This window comes from Podarcis liolepis (assembly GCF_965112155.1).
Source record: "Podarcis liolepis genome assembly, chromosome: 17".
NCBI classification, from domain to species: Eukaryota; Metazoa; Chordata; class Lepidosauria; order Squamata; family Lacertidae; genus Podarcis; species Podarcis liolepis.
Window position 1 is genome coordinate 38,036,322 of NC_139571.1, and position 13,115 is coordinate 38,049,436.

General features: G+C 36.8%; 1 protein-coding gene across 2 annotated transcripts in view; it reads right to left on the minus strand.

Moving 5' to 3' along the window:
* ZCCHC7 (zinc finger CCHC-type containing 7) overlaps positions 1 to 13,115 on the minus strand; it is a 122,077-nt gene that overhangs the window by 25,182 nt on the left and 83,780 nt on the right. For both annotated transcript variants that reach the window (XM_083481903.1, XM_083481902.1), the window contains exon 6: positions 11,795 to 11,830. In XM_083481903.1, coding sequence (XP_083338029.1) covers positions 11,795 to 11,830 — 36 coding nt within the window. The remainder of the gene's footprint in view (positions 1 to 11,794; positions 11,831 to 13,115) is intronic.

A 13,115-nucleotide genomic window follows, 5' to 3' on the forward strand; every position in this document is an offset into this window, starting at 1 on the left:
CAGGAAGATAGAGCCAGAGGGGACTCAGAGGTGAGCAGTTGGAAATCGGGACCAGCGTCACCGCCAGAGAGCAGGGAAGAGGAAGGGCGCCAGGGATCAAGCGCTGGCAGCTCACAACAGGAGGGAGGGCACGAGTCAGGAGTGGCCACACCTCCATCGGGGAGCGAAGAGACGGTTAGACGGAAGGTGGAAGGTTGGGCGCGCGCGCCAAGTTCAAATACACAGGAAGGTGGCGCAGTAGGCAGCCCGGAAAGGGAGCCAGGTCCTAAAGCCCGGTGCAAGGAGACAGGAGGGTCCGGGGGGTCAGCGTCAGAAGAATCCCGGAAGGAAGAGACCCCGGGGGGCAGAGGGACCCAGAGAAGAACAGTCAGGCGGAAAAGGTGGAGCAGGGCTAGGATATTAAGTTGGTGCACAAGGGGCGGAGACTCAGACGGAGCTTCGCCGATCTAAGCATAAGACGTAGAGTTGCACGCAGCAGCTTGAGAATGGAAACTGTAACTCAATAAAGACTTTTATTTAATGATCGCTGGCTAGCGTGATCCTCTGTGAGCTAGGATCTGGAAGCAACCCTGACAAACACCAATAGGTTTTTTTCCGTTTTTCGTTTGTTTGGTTTTTTTTAACAGATGACGACCTTTACAGAGAGCAGGGCAAATAGAGTACAACTTTTCTCCTGCTACCCAATCTCTCTGTGGTTTTCAGTGGCATTGTTTGTGGTATCCGCCTTGACTGGCTTTGTAGAATAGGAACGGGAGACATTGTGTTACAGTGGTTCCATTTCTATCTACATGACCGGGTCCAGACAGTAGCACTGGAAGAGAGTTTTCTAGACTGCTGGCAGGGCAGTGTTTTATACCCAATGCTATTTAATATCTAAATGAAGCTGCTGGGTGAAGTCATTAGAAGTTTGGGGGCCGAAAAGATGAGAGAAAAGAAGCTGAGCTTGAATTCTGCCAAGTTGGAGGCAAGTTGTGGGTGAGTGGTTGCCATGCCTGATAAATCGGTCAACTGCCTGCCCTAAATTGAGTTGCACTCTTCCTGAGGTAGGTAGGTACACAGCCTGAAGGTGCTTCTGGATCCAGCTTTGTCACTGGGGTCCCAGGTAGCCTCACTGGCTAGAAGTGCCTTTTACCAGCTGTATTTGGGTACCAGGCAGAGGGCCTTCTTGTGGAATGCCCTCCCTTCAGATGACAAGGAAATAAACAACTACAGTGGTACCTCGGGTTTAAGAACAGTCCAGTTTAAGAACGATTTGGCTTAAAAACTCCACAAAACCAGAAATAGTGTCTTAGTTTGAGAACTTTACCTCGGTCTAAGAACAGAATCCGAATGGTGGAAGGGCACCAGCGGCGGAAGGCCTCATTAGCGAAAGCACACCTCAGTTTAAGAACGGTTTTGGTTTAAGGACTTCCGGAACGGATTAAGTTCATAAACCGAGGTACCACTGTATCTGACTTTTAGAAGACATCTTAAAGCAGGCCTTTTAGGAAAGTTTTTAATGTTTGATCTTTTGTCGTGTTTTCAATGTTCTGCTGGAGCCACCCAGAGTGGCTGGGGAAACCCAGCCAGATGGGTGAGGTATAAATAATAAAAGATTGTTATTGCTGCTGTTGTTGTTGACGACTGGATTACTGCAATGCACTCTATGTGGGGCTTCCCTTGTGATTGACGCGCAAACTTCGGTTAGTGCAGAATGCTGCAGCACAGTTGCAGACAGGAGTGGAGCCATGTCAGAATATAATCTGCAGAAGTTGCTGATTTGTTAGTGGGCTAAATTCAAGGTGTTATACTGGTATATGAAGACCTTAACAGCTTGGGACCAGTTTACTTGCAGGATTGCCATACTCACATGTGGCCACTCAACTGCTTCCTAGTTAAGTACAAAACTCCCTAGTTAATTCAGAACTTTGGAAAGCATATCTGAGGTGGGGGTACAGGAGGTGATCATCAGTTATTCAACATCCACAAATATAAACATTTTATTATACGGAAAACTGAAATATGAGTAGTTTCACAACACAGAAAAGCTTATAATATACATTTAGAAAATACTTGTGCATGATTTCATACAATATTATTGTCTAGCAATTGTAGATTCAAAAGTGGAAGGAAACCTAAAATTGTTTCACGCTCAGGTTTAAAACTACATTCTGTAGCTCCATCCTTTAACTACTCTGAACACTCAGGTAATCACAAAAGTGCAGTGACCATGTGTTGATCACACCTTTACACTCCACATTAAGCAACTCCCCTAGGTTTACACCCCTCTCTCATTCTCTGTCTTTCACCTCCCATGACTCTCTCTCAGATTTCTCTTCTCTAAGCAAGCATGGAGAATCAGAGAGAACTGGCCAACAGTTTAAAAAACAACAACCCCAGTTAAGCTATATTTGCACTGAATTTTGGGGGAAGAAATTTGGGGTGGAGGAGAATCAGTGTTTGCATTAAAAAAAAACATTTTTTGACAGTTTGTTAACTTGAACCTCATTGTACTTATGCAACCAGCAATTATACTTTTGTATCCTGATACACAACTGAAAAGCCACTATTATTTTTACTGGGTCCCCCCCTCCCCCGGTAATTGCTATGTTCTTCCAAAGAGGTCTGGGCTGCACATGGACATTATCATAACAGGCCTGGGAGGTAGGTTAGATGGAGACATAGTGACCAGCCCAAGGCCATCAAGGGATTCATGACTGAGCAAATGATATGAATCAAGGTTTTCAAAGTCCAATGTGTATTTCACTACATTCAACTGTCAGGACATGAATTTCAAGTTAAGACAAAATATATGAATGAGTAATGGATTCTATGGATGGTCTACGTTTTCACTCTAACCCTAACACTCTAACATTTTCACTCTAAGGGGAATGAAAATGTAAGATGTCCATGGGATTGTATCCCAAAGTCTAGCTTCTAGAGGGGTCACCATGTTGCTCTCCTCCATTTTATAATATAGGATTGAAAGTGAAAGGAATACATCTCGAAATCAGATTTTTACTTACAAGAGAATCTAACCCTTTCACTTTCCATTTCATGCATTTGATCTTACTTATGGAAATTCATTGTGGACTTTCCTTTTATTTCCTATCTTTAAAGTGTTTCCTTTTATTTCCTATCTTTAAAGTGTTCTAGAACTCACATTCAATGATAATGGACAGCTAATATTAGCATGCCCAATATGAACCCAGTAACCCTGGTGTCCAGAAGATTACTATATTCTTCTGTTTTTGATGTGCTGCATTAACTGATAACTCTAACAACAAAAATCCTAATTTGTACTGTCGTTGAAGGAAATTACAGTGGCTCAAGAAATTGGAAATATGGTGCCATGCCTCTTCTATTCTTTTGAGGCCCTTCCTAACTACCGGGGTGGGGGGAATTATGAAAGATGCTGCAAACAAGCAAGGCTGATGGTTCCTCTATTTGTTACATTCTGAAAATGAAGTTTTGCTCCATGTAGGCAGGTTTGTTCTGCCTGGGCATAGTGTAGGGTGTTTTCTGTAGTTGTGCCCAAAGTTTGGAAGGTTATCCCAGTAATATTCAAGAGACAACTGCACCACGGTCCTCCACACATCAGTATTTGTTCAATAAAATATTTTGAATTAACAATGTTTGGCTGCTAATGTAACTGTTAGCTGGATATTTTATATCTTTTAATGGTTCTGTTTTTATATGCTGAAGTATTGAGTCTGGTGTACAGTGGTAGCTTGGGTTAAGAACTTAATTCGTTCCGGAGGTCTGTTCTTAATCTGAAACCGTTCTTAATCTGAGGTACCACTTTAGTTAATGGGGCCTCCTGCCACCGCCGCGCGATTTCTGTTCTCATCCTGAAGCAAAGTTCTTAACCCGAGATACTATTTCTGGGTTAGCAAAGTCTGTAACCTGAAGCGTCTGTAACCCAAGGTACCACTATATTTGTTAATTCTTTTTTTTTATTGTGCTAAGCCACTTTAGGTGTCACTGGTGCCAATTAATGAGGTATATAAATATCTTAATTAAATAATGCCATTAGGCCCTTTGGAAGCTGGAGACGGAACAAATATTAACAAGGCTCATATCACAAGTGGTTTTATATACCTCACTAAAGCCACAATTCTAATGTAAACTTTAAAATATAAATACAACCCGTTTAAAATACAAAGCCTGTACAAGATGTAGTAAAATTTGTTCAGCGATGTTTTGTACACAAATCAAAGAGCAAATATTTACAGAAATGGAAGCATAAAACATGCATAATTTCACACCTCTTTTACTTTAGTGAAAATACTGCACACTCGAAGAAAACATCATAAATTTGATTAAGCCCCACCTTTCAGCACAAAAATGAGCTAAATAAACACTCGGTCAGGGCTTTCAAAGGCAAAGAAAGGGCAGCCACGTCCTCTTAAAAGGCCGTGGTTACAACCTTATTTCCCCAAATTGCATAAGCAAGTCACTCCATAAGAAAAACAGTGACATTGGAAGGATTTATAGAATTCTTTATTGAGTCAGGCAGGCGTATGCCAAACCGATTCTGCAATCAACACCCCCTTTTTTGACTTGCAAGGTGTGTGGGTAAGCAACCTAGCATGGGAGCAAGTACGCTCAATAAAAGTTAATGGATGGAATGCTTCAGATCTATGCAAGCTTTTGACCAATCTTCCTCTAAAAAATTATCATTTAAACTGTGTAAAAGAAAATACTAAGCAGAATGCAAATCTGTAATTAACTGCACAAAATTCATTCTGCATGCCTTATACAGCAAGTTACAAATGTAGATTCAAGGCAAGTTTGTCCCACTAATTTCAATTACTCTTAACTCTGAAAACATCTAAAGTCATAAGCCCAAAGAAAGCTACAATTTTTCCAGGCAGTAAACCTCAATAAACTCAATGATACTTACTTTTGAATAGGTATGTATAGGATTGTACTGTTAGACACTCTCACATGGTCAGTATTTCAGAACTGATGCCTACATGGCTTAGGAATTATTTTAAAATATATAAAAAAATTTAGTTATGTTTGTAGAACCAAACAGCCCACGGAGTTTAAAATTGCTACATTTTTCTCCCAACGGAGACATTGAGGAGTTGTAGAAAATTTAACTGTTGCCTGTTCAGTTTGTAACAAGTTATTTCTACAGCAATTCTTATATGAATAATACAAAATATTCATTTGATTTAATAGCAGCTGATACAGAAGTTTCTGCAAGGTTCTTCTTTTCTCAAGCAAGAAATTTAATACCTAAGTATCTCATTTCCACTATTAAGGAACACTAGTGTAGCAACAATAATCAATCCTGCAATTTCATCACCCAATTTCATATTTATATGCTATATTCTTTTACAAGTTAATGCAATTTAGAACTTTAATGCAACATTTATAAACATTTTTCTTCATTAATTGTATTTTAGGTTTGGCACAAAGAGAGATGTTTCAGTGGCTACAGCATGCCTAACTGATGGATTTGGGTAAGAATGCACGTTTGTGTGTCATTGCTGCAATATCCACACTGCACTGCTTTCAGTGGCACGTAAACTCAAAATGCCTGCCCCCATCCACATTATTTCAATACAAGTCACATGCAAATATCTTTTAAAAGCATGATGGCTTGGGTGAATATTTCTAACTAGAGAGACTGTACATAGCACAATTAAAAATAAAGTGCAAGGGCCTGTTGCAGCAACTAGGAAATTAACATTTTTTAAAACTGAATTTTTATCTATGAGCTTCTATAGGTAAGGATGTACAACAGATGCATGATGCAGAAGCTGTGGTCCAATATGCCAAGCTTCAGAAACAAAAGCATGAAGGGAAATAGCTAACATTCAGACATAAACAAATCATCTGCATTGAGAACCCCCCTTCCACATAGCCTGCCTCCTACTAGTAAATATCAAAAATATGTAAACTAGCAAGGCTTACTGGTAATGCTTTTGTCAGAGTATAGTAATCTGTAATACCCTGACCGTAAAAATATTTAGAAACATCAACAATTTTTAACAAGGCAACACTATATTATACACATATTCTGTGTATAATTTTAAAAAATAGGGTTGGGATTGATAACCAACCAACTCATGCCCAGAGGAGAAGAACTGAAATCAATGAAACTACTCAAAGTATGACTACCATTGGATATAATGCTCCACATTTGCACTTACATCACACTCATATTTCAAACCATATATATTGAAATCACGATGTAGTTAGAGAATATTTGAATCACACAGGATACAATCCAACAAGTAGAACCATAGAATTGTAGAGTTGGAAGGGACCCTGAGAGTCATCTAATCTGGCCCCCAGTAATTGTTTAAATGGAAGTCCTCCCAATTTCAGTGAGAATTAAGTATTGTTAAACTGCTCCAGAAAAAGCACCTTATAAGAAAAGTAACATCTTGCATTTCAGCAGGTTGGAAACATGAACATCCCATATGGACCAAGTCTATGTATGTTAGCTGAGAACTTCCACGGAATTTACTTCCAAGTATATATGTGCAGGATTACAGACTTAATGCTGCTTTTAATAAGATTACAGATAGTTACTGCTGATGTCTGTCATATGATAATAAAAAAGTAATATATTTGGTGTTTTTGATATTTACTGGGGGAAAAGATAGATTATGGATAAGAGGAGATTCTCAGTGCAGATAATGCAGTGTTGCTTTACTTGTGCATGTTCACTATTTACACGTGTGTGACAGGTTTTTCTAACAAAAACTAATAAAAAGCACCCTGAAACAAATCAATACAAAATAAATTCAACTTAGTTTACGTAACATACGTTGAATTAATTTCTTTCTCGATTTAACTGAAAAGCCACTGACAGGTATACATTTTATGAATTAAATGGAAACCTGTAAAATGCAAGTACTGCCTTCCAGGAAATAACTAGCAAAATGATTTTTAAAATGTCAACTAATGCAGCTTTTGTTATCTAGAACTATCTATCACAGCTGGATAAAGAGGCAGAATTTATTGTGAAACCAAGTTTTATTTTTAGCATAAATTATATTTTCATCTGACAATTTTCTCTACCCCAAACTACAAATGACTCTTTCTTCATAAATTCACATATAAAGTGAAGATAACCGAAGTTTCAAATGAATTTTAATTAGTCAGAAAGACGCATTTGGGCATGGGAAGCTTAGAATAAATATGATAAAGTCTCCAAATTATACATAATATTATGACATACAATTCGTATCATCTATTTTAAAGAATGTAACTACTACAACTGGAAAGCTCTGAGAGCTAACACAATCTTATGAAGGCCACAATCTTACACACATTTACTTCCAAGCACATCCAACCTAATTCTACAGGGCTTACTTCTTAGTAAACATGAATAGGATTGGGTAACAGGATGGCAAAATACTGTGTACGTTTTCAAAATATTGGGGGGAAATTAGATAAAAGCCATACAACTATTTTAAAGATTCTTTTAAATAAAGCAAACGAAGAAAACCCAAGACCGCCCTTTTGTAAACATCACCATAATAAAACAACAATTAGCAGGCTTATATGTTCAAATGTCGTAGTTCAGACTAGGATAGGCATTGGTGCGATTATGAGGAACCAATCTCTGAGTAATTCAGCCGAAAAGCTAAATCATTGCTCTTCTGTAGAATGGGCCTTGTGGACGATAAAGTTTCTTATAATTTCTTTAAATTGAGGGAAATACACACACACACGCACACACACACACACAGTAGTTGTGCTTAATTTCAGCAGCTGCTTTGTGCAGCTCAGATTTAAAAGTAAGCATACTTACATTTTTATTTCAAAGAAAGGTAGGAGACCAAGCGGAATTTTAATGATCATACACAAAGAAATACAAGCACAAAATTTAAGCACAAAAGAGGTATTGTGTCTTCATGTATTTTAGATACGCATACGAAAACAGCAATTCCTGGTTCACCTTTTTTAATGTAAGTGGATTAAAAGTAAGGTTAAACAAACTGTCAAAAAGCGTGTTAAATGATAGTGTTTGGTGGTTAAAGTCTGGTGGCTGTGAAACTCTGTTGGTGGCCATCTTGGGGCGAGGGGCTTTGATATGAATGAGAAAAGGCAGGCGATGGGGGAGGGGGACTCACTGCATGCACAGAGCAAGGCAATGGGAGAGACTGTGATACCCTGAAGAAGAAGAAACCCAGCTCCACAGCAAAGAAATAGGTTGTTAAAATATATATATAGAAAAACAATCACATTATACACGATATGAAACACATTTTTCCAATTGCAATGTCCATAATGATATATAGCACACCACAGGCCTAATAGATTTTAAGCCAGGATATATATACTTGTGCATGCACATTATTCCTAAGTATGATTTGCTACACGGTTATAGCAGCTAGTTTCATTTTATGCCAGACATACTGTACCCGATATATGTGAAGCCTCAAGTAAGTAACCCTGGTTCGTTCCAATGAAGACACTGTGTATGTTTCATTCAACTGTTTTCTACCCCATACAGTATTACCCTACATTTTTCATAGGCCATCTTCCAATTGCATTGCAAGGAATCCACGTACATTATACATATTCCCAGATTTTTTAACTTTATGGAGACAATATTAGCGAGCAGTTAATCCACCCCATATATACACATACTTTTATCAATACAGATAGAGTCAAATAAAAGAAGCTGTTCTCTGCTTGGAAAACAGAACATTAGAAAGCAAGTTATTTATTGTTAATTGTAATGAATGATTTATTACTAGAAACATGTTACATTACAGTGCAAAAAAAATAGTTCTACTATATTCTGAAAGATACGTTAAACATTATAGGTGGGATCCGAAGCTTTTAATCTCCATTCTTCAGACAACAGCCTCCCACGCCCCTTAAAAAGCGCCCAAAATCATCCAGAGCAGTATCCTATAACGAGTTGATACTGGAAGGAAAAATCTACCACTTCCAGGTTCCTCCTCGCCACTGACCCAGATCACTTTGGATCCAAGCTAGCTTTTAAAAAAACCAAAAACATGCACCCATTACTAACAGTTATCATAGACAGTATTAGTTGGTATTGGGTACATTTTAGAAAATGTAATGGGGACATTATCCAAACCAACCTCTCCCCCCCCCACTCCATTTTAAAGCTTCATGGAGCCATCTTCTACATGCAAAATGGCAAATCTCTTACTCTTTCCTAAAAGTCAATATATTTGGAGTCATGAAGGCCAGAAGACAGAAGGAGCTTCAAGTTAAGCCTTATCTTCCCAATGAAAATGTGGCAAGGATACATTTGCAACTCAAAATGTAAAATATGAATATGAAGCTTTAACGGGGCATAATTCATGAACCTAGTACAGATAAAACAAGGAATTAGTTGTATACCAAACCATACACTTTAACTTCAGTTAAAGTGACTCTGAATTTGTGAACTCTTTGGGTGCATTATGTCAGCCACTCTAGGCCTAAGAGCCTTTAAAACAACTTCTTGATTTTCAAAAAAAATAAAACAGCTACCTGCAAAATCTACCAAGAAAAAGCTTTTTTTTAAAATGGAAAGAGAAATGACAATTTAATATGATTAGTTATGTAGTACTTTTAATGTATAAATGACTATGTTATAATTTGTTAAAGGAAATGAATTTGCCAACTTAAAGAAACCATTGCATGCAAAGCAACCAGTATACCTAGACTACTATTATGAGAAAGCCCAACACTACTGAGATATTTAACAAGACATCTGCAGTAAATTAATTAAAACATTGCTTTAAATCACTCACTCCCTTGTATAATCTCTTGCAATTTCTTCTTTCTGGCAGGACATTTGGATACAGAAAAGGTATGCCTGACCTTATGACACCAGCTTTTTCAAAGAGCTAAAATTTCAAAGACTTTAAGCACAAGCAAAACCTTAGAACAACCCATAACCATCGGTTACACTATTTACACATCATTATCTGCACTAAAGATAGATGTGAGTGCAATAGTTTCAATGAGTCGATAGATGGCACCCCAATCTCTCAGTAAATTGGCAAAACGAATAAAATCACCAAGAGCCTCAGCAGTGACAAATATTGTTCTGTTGATCTGAACAAGCATTCACAATGATTAATTAGGGACACTTTGCTTATGCATGAAAAATTAACCACACATTTTATATAACCCTTTGACAAACATGCATAATAAGTGGGATTAAAAGATTACCTACATGGTATATATTTGTACGATATTCAAAATTTGTTCTGTTTATGCAGATTCAATATATACTTCACATTCTGGTTTATTAAGAGACGTTAACAACTAGGCTCAACCAAACTTGTGACAAGTGTGGAATAAACTGTTTAGTATTAGTATATGTATGTATCTAAACACAAATACAAATGACTACTTACTTGTGCATCTTTTTTGAGTAGCTACGACATTAAGCATTTCATTACTTTAGCTTTGTTACACTGTATCCTATCATATGGTTACTTGTGCTTTGTTTTTGTTATGTTCTCATATGATTTCTTTTACAGCAATATTGAAATAGAAACTTTTAAGGAAATGAAGGTAGACTTTTTAAAACAATAAAACAAAGCAAAAGCCCGTTAGTTAACCATGAGATGAATTTTCTGTTGTAGCAATGAAGTATCCTCAACACTGGAACCCACAAAGAAAATGTTCTGTAAAGGATTGCCCCAATTTAGGGGAATCCTGTACATACTGCAAACATTACAAGGAAGTACAGACATTAAGAAAGAAGTTACAAAATTTGTCTAAAATAGCTGAATGGTTCTAGTTGTTGCAAACTAGTTACTATGAATTTATAAGTAAGAATTTATATTTCCTGTTGCCTTGATAAAAATCCCTTTCAAGAAACTGATTAGTACCCAGAAGTGGGACTAAATACTGAATAAAAATTTCCTGAAACATAATGAATGACTTCCAGCATATAATGGTTTTTGAAGTTCACCGATAACTCAAAGAATATGTGTAAATAAAAAAAAAGGAAACCTCACATATTTACTTATTTTAAAAAAGCATTTTTAACTAAGGAGAAACTGGGAAAGATTTATCATCCTAAAATGTCAAAAGAAACATACTTGAAAGCACATGCACCAACAGTATTTCTTTAAATGAAATAACCTAAGAAGGTAGATGTTTGCAAGCTTGAGCCTGTTGGCCACTTAATGATCTGTTGAAAACAAGAGTAATCAACTTGAATCTCAGTATTTATATGGACTATGAAGCCAAATATAAACTTGCACAAAGTTTTGGAACACAAAACATTTAATCTTGTCGTAAACCAAATGGACAGCCCGCATTTCCCTAGTTTCTGTCTGGGCTTAACAAGCTCAGTAGGAAGACGGAAGATTATTTGTTGTGGAGCTATTTTTGTAAGTAAAGGCTCCTAAACAAGGTTCAACTGATAAAACTTATGATAGTTTCCCATTCTATACAAGTTGTAAAAATGTTGTAAAATTCATTTTCCTTGGACAATGTGCAAATAGATGCTGGTACTTGGGAATGATCATGATACTTGTAAACAGTACTGTTCTGTGCTTCCATGAGATATTATTATACTATTATGTGCTACTGATGAAGTTATAGGCAGCAAAGTGACACGATGCCAACATGAATGATTTCTGTTATATAAACAGTTTTCAAAGAAAACTGTTATATAAACTGTTTTCAAAGAAAGTTGGGGGAAGAAGCATAGTATATTCTTGCATTCTTCAGTGCAAAACCTCTTCAGATATTTATTATCTTCCTTCACAAGATTCTTGTCTATATTTTATGGTCAGCAGTTCACTGAAGAGTAAATAGGCTGGGGGTAGAAGAAAATAAAAAAGGTGTTTCTACTTACTGTTAGGTGATACTGCCTCCATATTTCTGGGCAAGCCTGGAAAATAAAAATATTGATCAGCTGGGAGCATGAAACAAGGTGCTTTACAGCCTGTTGGTTTTGGCATAACACAGTATCCACTGGTGTCGGTCACAGGAAAATAAGAAGCTTAACTGAAAGGGTCTGCATTTCAGCTTCGAAAACCTGGCTAGACAGTTTAATTGAATTTTACACTGGTTTAACACACTCCCTGCCATTGTCAGAAAGCCAGTAACAGTTTTCTTTCCCCCTTTCTTTTGCTCAAGTTTAGAAGTTTTGAAGACAAGTTCGTAAAGGTCCTAAAATGTAAATATACGCCAAGCAGTGCTCTAACAGGGCTTTATCAAACATTTAAGATTGGCACTATTATTTGGAAGTTACTTTATAATTTCATACAATAATTCAGAATTCTAAAACTATTTTTCTATGTTTGAATATATCTATAAACAAATCAGAATGTAATCCCTGCATGTTAATCCTAAGCAATGCAAAATGACAAAATAAGGAACATAACAAAATGCTTTACTGCTTGTATTTTTACAAAAACTTTCATTGCCTTATTTGTTCTCTACTCATACTGTAACTAAACCACAGTATTACACTGTGGTTATGAAATAACAAAGGTACCTATTAATAGCTTTTTCAAGCACTGTTCAACTAGAAGAAAATATCTGTTTTTGTCTTAGTATAGTTTTACCTTAGTGACAGAAAGAGGTAAAGTGTTTAAATAGAAGTGTAAGTTTTGTATTTTACACCATAAAGTACTATTAACTTAGCAATCTCCAGTCTTTAATTTTCTTTACTATTAGAGTCTGTCATGAAAATAATATGCCAGCTTTCTCATTAGATTCATAAAATGTCGTATTAGAAGTGAACATAAATTTCCACTAGTTATTCTAGTTCCCAGAAATCTCACAGTCTGTATTTTAAGTAATCTTTGTTTTTCAGACTTCACATGTTGTAAGAGAAACTAGAGGTAACATTGAATGCAATTTTTGGCAAATTAATTACATACAATGTGCCCCTTTGGAATGCAGGACATATTATAATAACATTCCACATCATACCCTAAAACTGTCTCCTCATTTTACTAAAACTGCCATTAACTGACTAGTTAAGCAACGGTTCTCATTTTATTCTACAAAAAATACTGCCAGAGGCAAACACCAATGAAGTTCTTTATGCAACATTTCTTATGGCTTACAGCAGAGATAGAGTTTGTGTAGATTCTTACTACCAGAATATTACCAGAATATGGTGGTTGTAAAATTGTAGTCAGTAAGAACTGTCATGCAAGAATGAA